At 40.2% G+C, this 16,078-nt stretch overlaps 1 protein-coding gene across 4 annotated transcripts in view; it reads right to left on the reverse strand.

The window, feature by feature from the left end:
- The window catches only part of cbfb (core-binding factor subunit beta), a 37,355-nt gene that overhangs the window by 7,839 nt on the left and 13,438 nt on the right, over positions 1–16,078 (reverse strand). For 2 of the 4 annotated variants that reach the window (XM_080475956.1, XM_080475955.1), the window contains exons 4-6: positions 3,862–3,978; positions 3,548–3,643; positions 1,820–1,881 (exon numbers count right to left, since the gene is read on the reverse strand). In XM_080475956.1, coding sequence (XP_080332082.1) covers positions 1,852–1,881; positions 3,548–3,643; positions 3,862–3,978 — 243 coding nt within the window. In that variant the 3' untranslated portion in view covers positions 1,820–1,851. The remainder of the gene's footprint in view (positions 1–1,819; positions 1,882–3,547; positions 3,644–3,861; positions 3,979–16,078) is intronic. The other 2 variants (XM_080475953.1, XM_080475954.1) reach the window with 1 other exon arrangement.

Consider the following 16,078-nt stretch of genomic DNA (forward strand, 5'->3'; position numbering starts at 1 on the left):
GTAACCATTTTTCAATTTGCTAATAACAGAAAAAAAAAGTGATTATTATTTATTAGGTATAGGTAATGTAGTTAGAAAGCTAACCAGTTAGCCACAACCGCATCATCTGATGACAATTTCTGACTTAAAGACAGAAATATAAAAGACTGCAGACAAACTGTATGCTACAATGACTCACTACCGCCATCTAATGCACGGAACTGACATTACTGGAATTCTTTGTACTGCTCCTTTAAAGTCCACTAAAGCGTTCAAAGGTGAAGGAAACACGCTTGAGAGGAGCTGATGGGTAGCTTTTTGTTTTATTATAATGTTAGATAGAAGCAGGCTGATTAAGTTTAAAGCAGTTTAAAGCAGGAGTGGGCAGCGTTGATCACTGAGGGCCACAATGAGTTCACTTTCACAGCCAGACGGCCAAATTGTGTCAAAACGACAGTCTACATGAGGATTATAGCTATTAATTTAATGAAAAAAAAACCCATAAAACTACAAAAACACCCATTCTTACAATTAACTAAATAATTACCTGAATGTTCACATCAACAAATTGATAATTCTTACTTTCTGGAATGATCCACATTCTGATTATTCATTAAATATATACAGAAATTCTCGAAGTCGTTTTTCTTCTTCCCACTATCTGTTAATTGTTTGTCTTTAGTACAAAAAAATTCTACATTTGAACTTTCTTTAAGCTCATGTATGTATGTATGTATGTATGCATTTTTATATTGCCGTTTTTATGCTTTGAACACAGTTGATGCAGTTTGAATTGAACCAGATCCAAACATTTGATTGCATGTGATTGGTCCCTATTATCCGCACTGCATTCTTTTAAAGAGTTCACGTAGGTTTACTGAACTGAATAGAAATGCGCTCGTTTGATAGTTTCCAAACTGAAAAGCATTGGGTTTTACAGTAATCAAGAAATAACTTCAATTCATGGATGTGGTTGAATGACCTTCCTACTCCCATCATAAATGGTCAAAACTGGCCGGCTGCCCCCACAGGAAGGGGGCCGCCCAGTTTCCATCTCTAGTATAAAGTTATGAAGCGAAGGCATTGGTTTTCTTGCTTCCCTGTTATAGATGAATCGGATGTGTGTATTTCTCAGAATTGTGAATTATTCTGGTTGCTTGGCTTTCATGTGTGAGGAGATAACAAACCTACTGACAGGCATTAACTCTGGTTAAATCATTACAGTAGGAGATTACCACACCTACTAACTCAGGATACAAAGCCCATTTTCAGGGAATCGAAATAATTTTTAGTGGCACGGCAAGTGTTTTGGACGATGGCGATGGTATTTATATTGATTCAGCAGCAGCAGACACGAGGTTTTCTTTTTCTTTTGGAGCCTCGGGGGGAGAAACATGAGATCAGTCGGATGAAAGATGACCTTCGATAGAATCTCTTTCTCTCCTCCTCTTCGCTTTCTCGTCCTTGCATTTTCTCTTCTGCAGGACCATGTACTGCAAAGCTTTGGTGCGCCGTTTCCTTTTTGTGCAAGCCAGTTACAAACGAGTCACGTCATGCTTTTTTGTTTTTTTTCCGTCTGTACTCTCTAGTCACAAAGCCATACAATTGCATGCACATCCTTGAACACATAAAGGCAGGTATAGATGATAATGATTAAAAAACAGAACAAGCAGACACCTGCGCACACAGAACAATGAACAAATACAAGAATGCACGTTCACAAATGAAACAGGTGGACACACACGCACACACACACCCATATGCACACACACACACACACACAGGGTGGTGGTTTAGTGCATGACAGTGTGATAGATGGTGAAAAATGAAGGACACAGACCCTGTTCTTTTCTGCTGGCTGTCTGTGTGTCATCAGTCCCAGATTTTAGAAACCACAGGGTCCTAAAAAAATAAGAATTTGTGGTTCATTCGGAGGGCGTCAACTTACGAAGGGCGTCACTGATCTCCCCAAAGCCTTGCTGGGAAAGCGAGTTCGTCTCCACTCATTCAATGCACTTTGGGTTTGAGTTGCAGATTGTAAATGTACGTGAAAATGAGCTTTTCCAACAGGACTCATATTTCAAATCCAGAAATAAATGTAAGTGTACTTATAATAAACATCAATCACAAATCTATTCATGATCTGTATTCTTTATTTAAAATTTTTACTGGGGAGTAAACTACTTTCCCTTCGCAGGCTTTCGGGACACGTGACAAAACTGAATCAGTCACTCAATAATAGTTCATTAATATGAATTCAAATCAAATATCAGATTCGATGTATTGTCAAACTGATCATGCACTAAACCTAAGGTTCAGATTGGAGACATAATATTTAGATAATTAAAAACAAAAAGAAAAAAAGAAAAATGAAAAAAAAAAAAAAAAAAAAAGCACACAAGCACACATCACACAAACCCTTAGCCAATCCAAGCACTAAGCAAAGAAAGACATACTAGAGATTTGATGACGTAGCTTAGTAAAAAGATGAATGTAAATATGTGTATATTACACAGGAAAAATTAAATATGCTTGAGAATGAAGTAGCAACTAATAACTGTACATAATCTAATCCTGAGCACTTTAGCAAAATCTATGAAAATGTCCAATATTGAGATATTATAACTTTGAATGATAAAAGCTGTTCTGCTATTGCATTTCGCTAAATCACATCTCGCAAAGCCACCCCAAGACTTAAGAACAATTTGGAGCTAAAACCTAAGATGAGGTGGTGGGAGGAGCCTCCTCTTACAGAGCTTGAATCTCTTATAAATAGCCCTTTTTTATTCCTGATGTTTTTCTCATAGGATGTAATTGTTATAAACTGTTTGGATACATAGATGATTAAAAAACAACTTAAAAGGCTTTTAATCTTTATATAATCAGCAATTATTTGTAACAGCAACCAAGTTTTTTACATTATTTAATTTAGTCAATTACACTAAATTGAATCCCAGTTCTAAAAAGGTGTTTTAATTAAGTAACTAGTTTTAGCTTCCACTTATTGTCATTATCATTCTCAAAAAATGTATATACCCCCACACCAAAGGTTTTTTTTTTAACCACTAAAGCTCCACAATTTGAAAACCTCTGACTTAGTGGAAATACCACGGAGTACCACCACGTAGTCTTTCTACATGTGCTGGAACTTGTTGAGTTCCAGTGACAGAAAAAAACCCAAAAAAAACATACGTAGTGTGTAAATATAAACAAATATCAAATGTTGCTGACTTCCAGAGAGGTAATAGTGTGCAGGACAACGCCGAATCACCAGTGGTGGAGGGCGGTAACAGGTGGGAGACGTCGCTGCTCAGAATGCACCCAGCAGTGATAATGACTGCGGTGAGAGGCGCAACATGCTTGAGGTAAAACAGTTACTCCGGTGTCACTCAACTTTTATAACCCGGTTCCTGGGTTGAGTGTGCAAATGACTAATCGCAGGGGTTTTATTTACGACTAAATCCTTTTTGGACTGGCTTTGCGAGACTGGATCTATTTTAGCGAGGAAGCGGATCGGTCTTTTTTTTTTTTTTTTTTCTGCTTGGCCTATCGGGTGCTGCCCTCTCACCTCTAGATCCTCTCTGTGTGATCGGTCTCTGTCCTCAAAGTCTCTGGTTCTGCGCCGGGCCTCTTCGAACGCCGCTTGAGCCAAGGCGTCCTCATGCTGCGTACACACACACACACACACACACACACACACACACACACACACACACACACACACACACACACACACACACACACACACACACACACACACACACACACACACACACACACACACACACACACACACACACACACACACACACACGAGTAAAAGGGAATTTAGTCGCCTCTTTTCTTGAGCGGTGAGCGTTTGTGCGAAATGCCTTGAGTTACCTGCGCCCTCTCGTCGTCATACTCCAGATATCCCATCCCATCCAGCCTCTGCAGGTCAATCCAGCCCCTCCACATCACACACACGCCATTCAAGATCATAGGAGCCTTTAAATAAACCTGCAACGAGAACAAGAGAGAGGCGACAAGAGCCAGAACTGAAATCAGCGCTTCAACGCGAATGGAAACCTTTCGAGACGGTTCAGCAAAACATCACATCTGAGATCAGACAGTTTTTAAGAGTCACACAGGGGATCTATTCTCTGTCTCTCATAGCGAAAGAGATTTGCCATGCAGTGGTTAGACGTTCGCCTCAGGCCGGAGCAGCAGCTCAACATGACCTGCAGTTTTCATGCACAGATTACCATTCTTGATCGTTAACTCAGTATCTGTCGGCTGTTTCTCGAGAATTATAGGAAGCTCAGTGTTGGAGAGCGAGGGGGCACATCTTCACCCTGCCCCCATTCTTAACTGCTGTGAACCAGCAACAACCACCAACTACGTCAACACCGATGCAACAACTGAGCATTAGACGTGCAAATTGCACGTGAGCTGTGTTTTGACCTTATTTTGCTTTCAGGGCTTTTTTTTTTTCTGTGTCCAGTGACCTTATTCACACACTCGTAGATTAAATAAGACTCCTGCTCTTTTATTGTGGGACACTAATGAAATCCTGCCCAGCTTTAAGCCCTTCCTTAACTCTTTTATGTGAAAATTAGTCATGTTCTTTAGATTTCAAGTGGAATCAGTTAAGTCTGATATTATGTAAAGAACAGAACATTACATTCTCCATGTTTTTGGCCTTGTACAGTGGTTGTTTTGTCTGTGAATTAGAGTGAAGGACAGAAGGTGAGATAATAGTGATAGTAGTGGGACTCATTGTGCTTACTTGTATTTCATTAACTACTTTGACTTCGGCGTGTATCCTGAGCACAGCGCAGTAATCCCAGTCTATGTTGGCCCGTCAGACAGGGCAGGGTCGGGCTTTGTCTGTTTCTGTTCTCCAGGTTATGTTACATATGGCTTAAGTCCAGGACGACTGTAAAGCAAAGCGCCACATGTGTGTAATTTCATGAGGTGAGGGAATGTTCGCATTTGTAGGATCACAGAGACATTTCTGTTTGGATTTGCTGGACTGTCTCAGCTGCTGTAGAAAAAGCCAGGCCCGCTGCAACCCTCTCCTTAGGTTCGGCAATAGCGATATTTGGTTGATGGATGAGAGAGCTTGCTGATGTCAATCAACAGACAGCCGAGCTGGAAAATGTGAAAAAAAAAAAGAGGCTGCAGCGTTCAGTTGAAGCCTTTCCTGTTGCTGCCGGATTTGGTGTGCAGAATTCCCATACAGAAAATGATATCTAAAACAATTAAAACATTTGCAGAAAGCAGAGAAATAGAGCTTTGTTTTTGTATACTAATGAGTCATTGCAGTGGTCTCCACGACATCTATAGTTTCAGTGTCAAAACGTGTCAAAAGTATCAAAAAGTAATACTGGGATACTGGAAAAAGCCACAATTTAACAGCCATCAAATCCAAGTAAATACAGTCAGTCTGACGATATTTTTACAAAACTATTTACCCGTCCGAAATTTCCAGGGTCATTGAAAATAAGCCGTGACCAAATATTAAAATAGCAACAATAGTAATAGTAAATTCACAACAAACAGTTTTACGAGATGCAGAGTGACACGTGGAGTTACATCAATGAAACGGTTGATTAGTCATTCTCCTTTCACTTCTGTTTACATATCCAGCAGCTCGTGGGAATAATATGGTGCTTCGCTTTGTTCACAAGCCAGTTGCTAACTCTGTCTGTCTGGTGCTGGGAGGTCATCCCCCCCTCCCCGAAAAAACAGCTGCTTTTCCAGAACGGAAACAGGTCAGGGACACTTAACACTTTAGTAAATGGTTGCACCAAGACGAAACAATTAGCCTAAAGTTGCTCATCTAATGAAATATGTATGATATTAATTTTTATAGACGATCATGCGCTTGATTTCCAAAACAACAGAGGACACTCGAAATGACATTCAAACTTCAATCAAAGATGAATTATAATCCTAAAGTCATTAAAGTATGTTCACGTCTGTATGATTAGAACGTTCAGTTATACACCCCACAAAAAAATATCCTTTTCTAACCAAATATATACAATTCTGAGAAGCTTGTGAGCTTAATCATCCTTGTATTTTGCCCAAGACAATAAATGACACATAAAGAACTTACCTGGACTAAAACTGACTGAAATGAAAAGAGATTCTAACATGACATTTTAAGGTGTGTGTGTGTGTGTGTGTGTAGAAAAACCATAGAAGCACCTTTGGCCCTTGAACGTCATTTCTAAGAGAAAATAAATAAAACAAATATTTCACAGTTATAGCGGAAGTCTTCAAAACAGACAGGGATTTTTGGAGTTGGACTCTATAGACCTGACTATACTGAACCTGTTTCTTTAAAGAGAACCTCAGAATCTTTATATAACACATAAACAGGTTTTTTAAACCAGGAACTGACTCTTTGAATTAGATGATTATTTAAGATGCACATCGAGGCTTTGAACCCGCACTCTTTAAATTCATCTCATACTCTCTAACTTTTCAGTTACAAAACAACAAGAAATCATCTCTAAATGACTGAAATGCATGTTGAATTGTTATTTGACAGATATACATTCACTTGACATAAATAAAACTTATTTCTGTCAACATATCTACAAACACATCCTTCAAAAAAGATTTTTCTTTTTTTAAATTAAAGATCACGCTCAGATTTTCATAATGAGACAAGAAGCAATGAAACAGATGGCGTATTCTTCTCAGGTTGGAACGTTTTTACATCGTATTTTTATCTGGGCAAGCAAGTATTTAGGATAAAACTAACAAAATCAAATTCTCGCCATCCAAAATGCACATAAAAACACAGAGATGACTAGATTTTTCTGTGTGACACTGAGCGAGCTCCACGTTCCTGCATTTTTACCCAGGCTATTTTTGGACAGCCTCTCACAGGACCTCTTTTACCGCAGCTACCCACAGTGCACCGGGGCTGCAGGGGAGACCGCACCCCAAGAGACTGTGGGTTTTTGTGTTTATGCGAGTGAATGTTTTTCTGTATTTGTGTCTATGTGTGTGTGTGTGAAACGGGAGAGAAGGGAGCATGAGAAATGGCTTCCACATCTGTGGAGCTGCATGGTGCTTTTTAAAAGAAAGCTTCATTTGCACACACACGCGTGTGTGTGTGTGTGTGTGTGTGTGTGTGTGTGTGTGTGTGTGTGTGTGTGTGTGTGTGTGTGTGTGTGTGTGTGTGTGTAAGGGGAAAATATGTAGAAACGGCCCGACCACAGACTTCCTCTGTGAGAGAACCATGTCAACCCCCACATCCATTTACGAAGACACACACGTGAAGTCGGGAGGAGAACGCTCGCTCACAAACTGCAGCACACTTTCAGAAAAAGAAAACACGCAGGCTGGAAAACCAGAGAAAAGTCAGACTGATTATAAAACCGAGTTTGGCATAAAATTGCCCTACTTTTGGTCGAAAGGACCACACCAGAGGATTTGTGTACCGACCTCTGTTTATTTATCATCCATGCAAAACATTTGCAGACTAAGGGACGGATGACTATGATGCTTTGTGAAACTGCACCAGAAGCAAATATATGCTGATTTTGTAGTACTCGAGTATTTGAGTTGCCTGCATGACTTCTGACTGTTGTGCAGTGGTTTCAAATGTCACTAAGAGCCGGGGTGGGCGATTCATTTTCACAAGGCCTGATTTAAAAAACGAGGATTATCGTGGTGGGCCATGCCACAATATAATTATACCTCTCATTAACAATCTGTACGCAGTTTTTTGATAAATTCCTGTTGAACAACAGTCAGGTTCTTTTAATTCTGTACATGTTGTGCCTGATGATGGTGAACAAATTTGCATTACTTAAAGACAGCAACAATCAGTAAACGTAAACCTATGAGTACGGCTGAAGTAGCTGCGACCTTCAAAATCAAAGCAATGCTGCAGTTTTTGCATGCATCATTTACAGAAAATGTGATTTGAGTCAGAGTGTTTTCTTTAACTGCCCCCTCTTTGTCAGCAGTTGAGGGATAAACAAAAGGCTGCATGTGGCCTGTGGGGCCACACAATGCCCACATCTGAAAAAAATGGGTTTCTGCAACTTCTCCATTGGTATCGGTCTGTGTTCTTTAAGGGCTTGTGGATCTGCTGAAAAAAACCCGTGGGTGGTTCATCTTTAACTTTTCCACCATGAGTGCAATGGAAACAAAATAAATCCCTTTTTAGAAAACATACAGCTTGCGTACTGTAAAACATGGTAGAGGTGTCATCATGTGGCGAGGCTGCTTTGCTACTGGAAGTAAGTACTGTATCAAAGAAATGACTAAACCTGAAAATGATCAAATATGGGCGAAATATTCTGGCATGTGTAAGTACGAGGTGAGCAGGACAACTCAATAAAGAACTTGATGCATTTTAGACCCACAAAGTTTCTCATCAGTTTCATCTGTCCATTGATCACTATTAAAGAAAGACTTCTCTTACGGATTCTGAAAGTGTAATTTGTATTTTTTCGCGCCTTACTGTCAGTAGTGATCTAGTGGTGAGTAGTTCTCGGCCTTGACCCATTCAGTTTGATGCCGCCCATTACAGCAGCTGAAAGTAGCTCTGCAGATTCTTCTACTTGAGGCTGAAGCTATTTACGGGTCCTCGGCACAATTTTTTTTTCTACACTTTGCAATAACAGTTTGAGCTGCACGACACCAGGTTAACATGCAATATATATAAATTAAGTTGAGTATTGAGTGACAACAATGCGAACACTTAACTAGATGATTATATGTTTGTTTGGAGATTTGTCTTTATATCAGTGATCTTTCGCTTGCATTTATACAATGTCGTTTTTTTTAAGAAGTGAAACATTTTGTTGACTTTTTGATTTGCCCATTTTTCCTTAATATTTTGGCTTTCTGCTTCTCATATTGCACAATTTGAAATTTCAATAACGATCAATTTGGGATTTCTTGTGCAGTAAAAACACTACCCCACCATGCTTTCAGTTATCTTCTATTTTCTGTATTATTATGATTATTTGTAAACATTTGTGTCTCTCACTGCTGATCATTTGACAGTGATACTCAATAAGAAAAAATAAACAGGTTTTGGATCTGTAGTTAAATTCATTCTATTAAATAAAGAGTTGAATATATTTGTAACCTGGAGCGTAAGATGATGTTAATGTTTGAATTCTGGCTGGAGCATTTTTCATTGTTCCAGATTCTCTCAGTGGATCACACAGCCATTCAAGGCTGTGGGCGAGGATTTCACCTGACAGCAGCAACCAGCTGCAGCTTTGGGAGTAAGCGTGTATCACTTTTACGGTCAGTCACTGGAGAATGTTTGCATTTTTGTGAAATACAAGCTCAACTTTCTTTGGGGCCGCCTGCCTGATCCTATTTTCTTCTTTCTTCACCTGACAGCACTGCTGAGCTAAGCTGTAACACACGCCGATACGTTCACAGGGCCTTCGGCTATCAGACACTTCCTATGTTGTGTGTGTGTCTGCAGTGGTCTGCGTGTGTGTGTGTGTGTGTGTGTGTGTGTGTGTGTGTGTGTGTGTGTGTGTGTGTGTGTGTGTGTGTGTGTGTGTGTGTGTGTGTGTGTGTGTCTCAGAGAGAAGCAGAGTGTGCGACGCCACACAGTGTGTGACGCAGATGTGGAGGGATGTGTTGGCACACTGCCCCTCATTCAGCTCAATGCCAACTACCCACGACAATACACTACACACACACACACACACACACACACACACACACACACACACACACACACACACACACACACACACACACACACACACACACACACACACACACACACACACACAGAGTGCCCACGAGGTGTGTGAACACAATGGGTATCAGTGTTTTGCGCCTTGTGCGCCTCCCCCCCACATGTGTAGTGTGACACACACACACACACACACACACACACACACACACACACACACACACACACACACACACACACACACACACACACACACACACACACACACACACACACACACACACACACACAGGAATGATGCACAAAACTCATAAAGTGACAAAGGAATGAAGAGAGACAAGAATTTGCCTTCGTGCCTGCGTGTGTGTGTGTGTGTGTGTGTGTGTGTGTGTGTGTGTGTGTGTGTGTGTGTGTGTGTGTGTGTGTGTGTGTGTGTGTGTGTGTGTGTGTGTGTGTGTGTGTGTGTGTGTGTGTGTGTGTGTGTGTGTGTGTGTTAAGTTGAAGGCACCGGCTGATTTAACGCAGTAATTATGTTATTATCCAGAAGAATGTTACATCAGTGGCTGTCAGGCTGCGTGTGAGGACTACAGTCACAAACATCTGTAAGTGTGTGTGTGTGTGTCTGTTATTCACACAATGGGCATGTATGTGTGTGTGTGCATGTGCGTGTGAGTCACCACCCAGTCACAGACAATTCTCTCTTCTCCTTCCATCTTTCTCTTTTACATTAACTGTTCATCCTTTCTTCTGCAATTCCTTCTTTTCTTATTTCTGTTTCTCACTTGTCTTCCTTCTTCTTTCTTTCCATCATTAATTTGTTCTTTCTATGTCTCCTTCCTTTTACTTACTGTTTCCTCCATTAACCATTTATTTTCTTTCTTTGCCTACCTTATCTTTCATACCTTCTTTTATCGTTTTGTCTTCTTGTCTACCCCTCCTTCTCATTTGTTCCTCCTTTTTTCCTCTTCTTTCTGTCTCACGTTCACTCGTCCTTCCTTCTTTTCCCCCCATCTTCCTTCTGTTTGTCCATCTTTTCATTTCTCAACAAATTTTTTCTATTCCAAGTTCTTTTCTTTATCTTTCCCCTCTTCCATTCATTCCCTTCGTCTCCTTCTTTCCTTCCTTTATTTCTATCTTCTTTACATCGCTCTTCCTATCCGTCATTTCGCCACAAAGTGACCCTCGATGAGAGAAGATCACGAAACGGTCCAAAGAAAAGAAGTATTCAGCGATGCGGCACCAGGAAAGCTGCCAGCATGATAAAGACACTGGAGTGAACATCACGTTATTCGGCCTTGATTCACGCTCTCCGCTCTGCATCACGCATAGCAGCCTTTCTCACAGCAAACAACAAAGCCATCATAACTCTGCTGAGCGAACACAGACGTCGTGTTGTCCTCTTTCAGTTTGAGTGAAGGGCACGTTGAAACGGAGAGGAAGATCACAGAGGTAAAGGAAGAGGCCGAGAAAGAAGAAGAGATGGAGGAAGTTGTGTGGGACCCTGATGTTTGAAATTCCTTGCTCTCCATACTTGCGCCATATCCCCAAGCGGGACAGAAGAGACATAGAAGTATTCATTTATACTATAGATTCCAATCAAGACACTTTTCAAAATATCAGAGTCTCACTCATACACTGAAATGTCTCCTTTGTTTTTGTATTTTGGATAATTTATCTTATTAGTGATCCTAATCAAAAATCCAATATCTCAAAATCTTTGACAATCTGATGTTTTTCTTCTCTTTTGTTTTCCAGGTGGCATTAATTGACGAAATTATAACAAAATAAAAAAAAAACTTGAAACTCTTTCAGTTTATATGTGAGACAAAGTGCGATCTGTCTCAATGTACAGCAGATGAATTGTGTCTGTTTTTGTGGCTATAAATGATTGAAACGGATGTTGATACAATTTTAAATAATGAATGAAAAAAAAAACACAGCATGTAACAATTTCTACTCACTTTAAAATTTGAAAAGGTGACGCAGAAATGGGCAAAGACCGTCAAAGTCATGGACAAAAAGCAATGGAAAACTGAAAAAGAGTGTGTGCGTGTGTGTGTGCGTGTGCGTGTGCGTGTGTGTTTCAGGTGTGACATCAGCAGGTGGAGATAAAGCACGTTACTGGCCTTTTGTTCTTACTCACCAAGTGAAAACAAAAGCCCTCTGCTCTATTATCTCTCTGCACACACGCACGCACGCACGCGTGCACGCATGCACAGGAGTATAATACTAAGGTACGCTGCCGTTGCATGATCACTCTCTCTTCTCCCATCTTCACACCCTGTAATTGCAAAAGCTGCAAAACAACATGGGACACACACCCACACATACAGACTTATCGCATGACACTCGGTGACTCGCTGCCAGGTCATCCGCGACGAGGCCAAATATGTTGCTGCATTGGCAGCTCACATTAAAAAGGTTGTGCGCCACACGCGTGAGGAAAATAAAGAGAAACGCATCAGTTTGATCATAAACGTAAACATTTTCACGCTGTAGAGATCAGGAAATGTTGTTGTTTTTAATAATACCGTCAATTTGTTGGATCAAGCGGTTTTACCTTCGAGGTTGAAATACTAAAGCCAGTTGTCAAGTCATCATTTTCTTTCCTCACGCAAAGTAATGTTTCCACTGCTTCCTGACAGTCTGTGTTCTCATTGTCAGTCGGGTGAATTGGCCCTTGGCCCCGCTTTAGTGAGTCTCTAACTGCCTCTCGGCACAAAATGTCTCGGCATGGCCATGCAAAGTGCTGTGTTCGAGCATTGGACTGAAAAACACTGTACGTTCCCCATGGCTTTGGTAGACACGGAAATATCATGCAAATCCTCACACATGCTGCAGATGAGGTTACAAAACCAGAGAGGAAGCTAAAAAGTCAATGCCTCAACTGAGGCTCGAAAGAAATTAATGTGTTTATTTTATACTAATTTGGTTTGTAGAACACATTTTAGGGTGCTCAGTGTCATTATGACTGAAAAATGTATTGTTTGGTGAAAGGATTCAAGTCTGTTTTGTTTTTATAGTTGCATGTTGTTGGTTTTAAGAAGTGTGTTTCTGCTCTTTTTGTCTAAAGCTTTTACAGTCTGTACATTAAAACATGCAACTTGGGCAGAAAATCTGTTGAGAAGAAATGCTCATTACTCCAGCAAAGTAGTTGTCGAAATAATTAACCTGCTAAATTAGGAAGAAAAAAAACTGCTACATGTTGGTCTGAACGGCTGTTATGTGTATTTTGTTCGGTGTCCAAGGAAGGATTGAAAGGTTGTTGAAAAACTCGACACGACTATTAAAGTATTTACAGAAAAACCAAAGTACTGTGACCAAAGTAATCCTAAAAACCTCCATGAGGCTCTTTTAGGATGTTGGAAAGAGAATAAACACACTGGCAGAGTGCAAATCACTGTCATGATGGTTATAGAAAGTATTCGAGATGCTGTGCAAAAAAACCCGTATGAAAATAGATTAACGTGTTTCATATATGGTGTATTGTTTGTTTCCTCATCAAATATTTACTGCAAGTTCTTCCGATGAAACTGAATGTAGAAAAGAAGAAAAATAATGTTTAAGAAACATCTGGAGCTTGGAGAAGGAGGAGCGGTGTTCAGGTGAGCCTGTTTCACACTTCACTTACTGGAACGACGGACTAAGAATAGAGGAATGAAGCTGACACACTCGTGCTGGATTTCACACCAAACCGCCCACCCTCGCTCCCTCTTTTTCTCCGTCTCGCCTCGACTTCCAGTCTTTCGGCCTCTGCCGTGTGTACACAGAGATTTACTCAGACACAAAAAGCATGATGGGGACATGAAAAGACCCGGCCGCACACACAAAGAGCTTTTAAACAGAAGGAATATCGGAGGGGACGGTGCATTGTGGGAGTGGGTGTGGTCTTTGATCTAAGGCCTGGAGCTGGAAATATGATACCCTGTTTGAGGAGGCGGACTGCGAGTGTGTGTTTTTGTGTGTATGTGTGTGTGTGTGTGTGTGTGTGTGTGTGTGTGTGTGTGTGTGTGTGTGTGTGTGTGTGTGTGTGTGTGTGTGTGTGTGTGTGTGTGTGAGACAAGGTCTTGTGGCGCATTAATGTCTCTGAAAGGTTCAGATGAAGATACACTTATTCTGATTTAAATGAAACAAGAGTCATTAAAATGTTCCGAACTGCCACTCAGGATGGATACACACACACACACACACACACACACACACACACACACACACACACACACACACACACACACACACACACACACACACACACACACACACACACACACACAGAGTTGGATAGAGGGCAGCAGGAGCAGAGGGAACCAATTAGTGGTCGGGCTTTGATGATGTCACTGAGAAGTCACGCACCGATGGCACGGCTTCCGTTCAGAGGGAAACTTAATATCACACACGCACGCATGCACGCACGCACGCACGCACACGCACGCACACACACACACACACAAAGTTGCTGTGACAGCCTGAAGCTGATGAATAAATGAAAGAGGTGGCAGATAAGACATGATTGTAGAGGCTGTGTGCATGGCAGAGAACAAAGACTTCCTGGAGAAGTTTTTCTCAGATCGTTTTGTTTCTCCAACAAGAACATCTGAGAAACTCTGACGTGTAATGTTAAACACAACAACCTGAAATCTTCACTTTGAGGAAACTATGGAGAAAGACAATCATGTTAAAAAAATAAGGAAATATTCACATTTTATCAACTGATTGATAGGATTATTTATTTTAAATAATGTAAAAAAATTTAAATTATAAAGAAAATAGTCACCAGTTATCTGCACATAGCTTAAACATTTCTTCATTTTATTTTGTTTATATACATAAACACTAGGGCTGCACAATATATTCCACATTCATCATCATGTACCGACATGTGCGGTACACATAGCAAAATACTACATAAACTGCAATGAATTATGTTTCAATTCACTGTATAATCATGTGATGTACATTTATTCACACAAACGAAACTATTTCCGTTTTATATTTTACACTTGTAATTTTGCCCATATAAGCCACAAACATTTAAAATAAAATTGCTAAAAATATGAGACTATATCATGAGATCATATGCTTTTCCTCATTTAATCCAAATTATTATAAAAATTGAGAAAACCGTTTAGTTTCTGACATGAGTGTAGTAGTAACTGATTCAAAAAGGTTTTCAAGGCTATTCTAATGGTTTCCTATGCACCTGCATACATATATACTTTACAGATACATACATAATTATCCAGTAAGGGATAAGAAGATGTAAAAAACGAATATATTCTGGCACAGTATTTCTCATGTGGTAACTAAGTATTCAGTGTCATGTTTGATTGACACGATCAACTAAATTGCTTTAAAGATAATCAAATATGCAGTCTTACGACTACCTCCATTGTTTGTGGACTTCCTGCCTCCACATTTTAAACCTATGACCATGTTTTAAGCTTTTCAGTGGTGTAAATCAAAATGTAATTTTCTTCCATTGTTTTTTTACCCTATGAAAGTAGCTATATACCAGATATCAGTTAAGAGCAGAGATGACTAAATACATTTACTCAAGTAGACCACATGGGGAGAATTACTGACTCAACTAAAACTTCTTCAACGAAAACCTGTTTTACATGTTGCGGGTGGTAAAGTTCACACTCACATACATACCGTATATAGAATTTACAAATACACATTATAGGGATTGTTTGACTGAGAAACTAAATAAATTCCATTCAAACGTGTTTATTTTAAAAGTACTTCTATTTTTAAAACAGAAAACAGGAGGTCTTGTAATACGATCATTATTGATTTAACTTGATCAGTTGTAAATCCATCATCTTCTGCAGCTTTGTTTTGGATCTTTCACAGTAACATTGAGTCGTCCTCTTATTTATGAATGTAGGGAGTGAACGTACAGCCATCAGATCAAGTATCAAATGTTTTCTTGAGAAAGTGTAACGTTGACTCCTGCCTTTCCAGTTAAACTTTGCACAGACTGGACTGATGCCTCAGATGTGCGAACATCTGAATCATCGCGTCAGCATGTAAACTGGAACATCTTGCAGTTATTACAAAGCGATGCAGCTTCCTACTGCCTTGGACGCTCGCACCTTTGGCAAACAGTTGAATCACACAACTTTGTTGGATGTTGTTTTGTTTACGGCCTCGCTGTGAAAGAGCTGCGCAGTTAAAACTGTTTTCACAGCGTGTTTGACGACTGTGCAAGTTGATCCGTTTCACACGCAGTGAAATACCGACACAGGTCCTCCACCAGCTGTGTTCATATTTGTTCTATTTCCTATTGAACGTGCATAATCTGACACAACTTTTATCCAGTGGGGCAACAATCGTATCTAATCATGTGACCCGCAGAGGCAAAAACAGAGAGGAAGAAAGACGTGATATACAGTACAAGCAGCAAGGCCATCGGCA

This window comes from Lipophrys pholis, assembly GCF_963383615.2.
Source record: "Lipophrys pholis genome assembly, chromosome: 11".
Taxonomy (NCBI): domain Eukaryota; kingdom Metazoa; phylum Chordata; class Actinopteri; order Blenniiformes; family Blenniidae; genus Lipophrys; species Lipophrys pholis.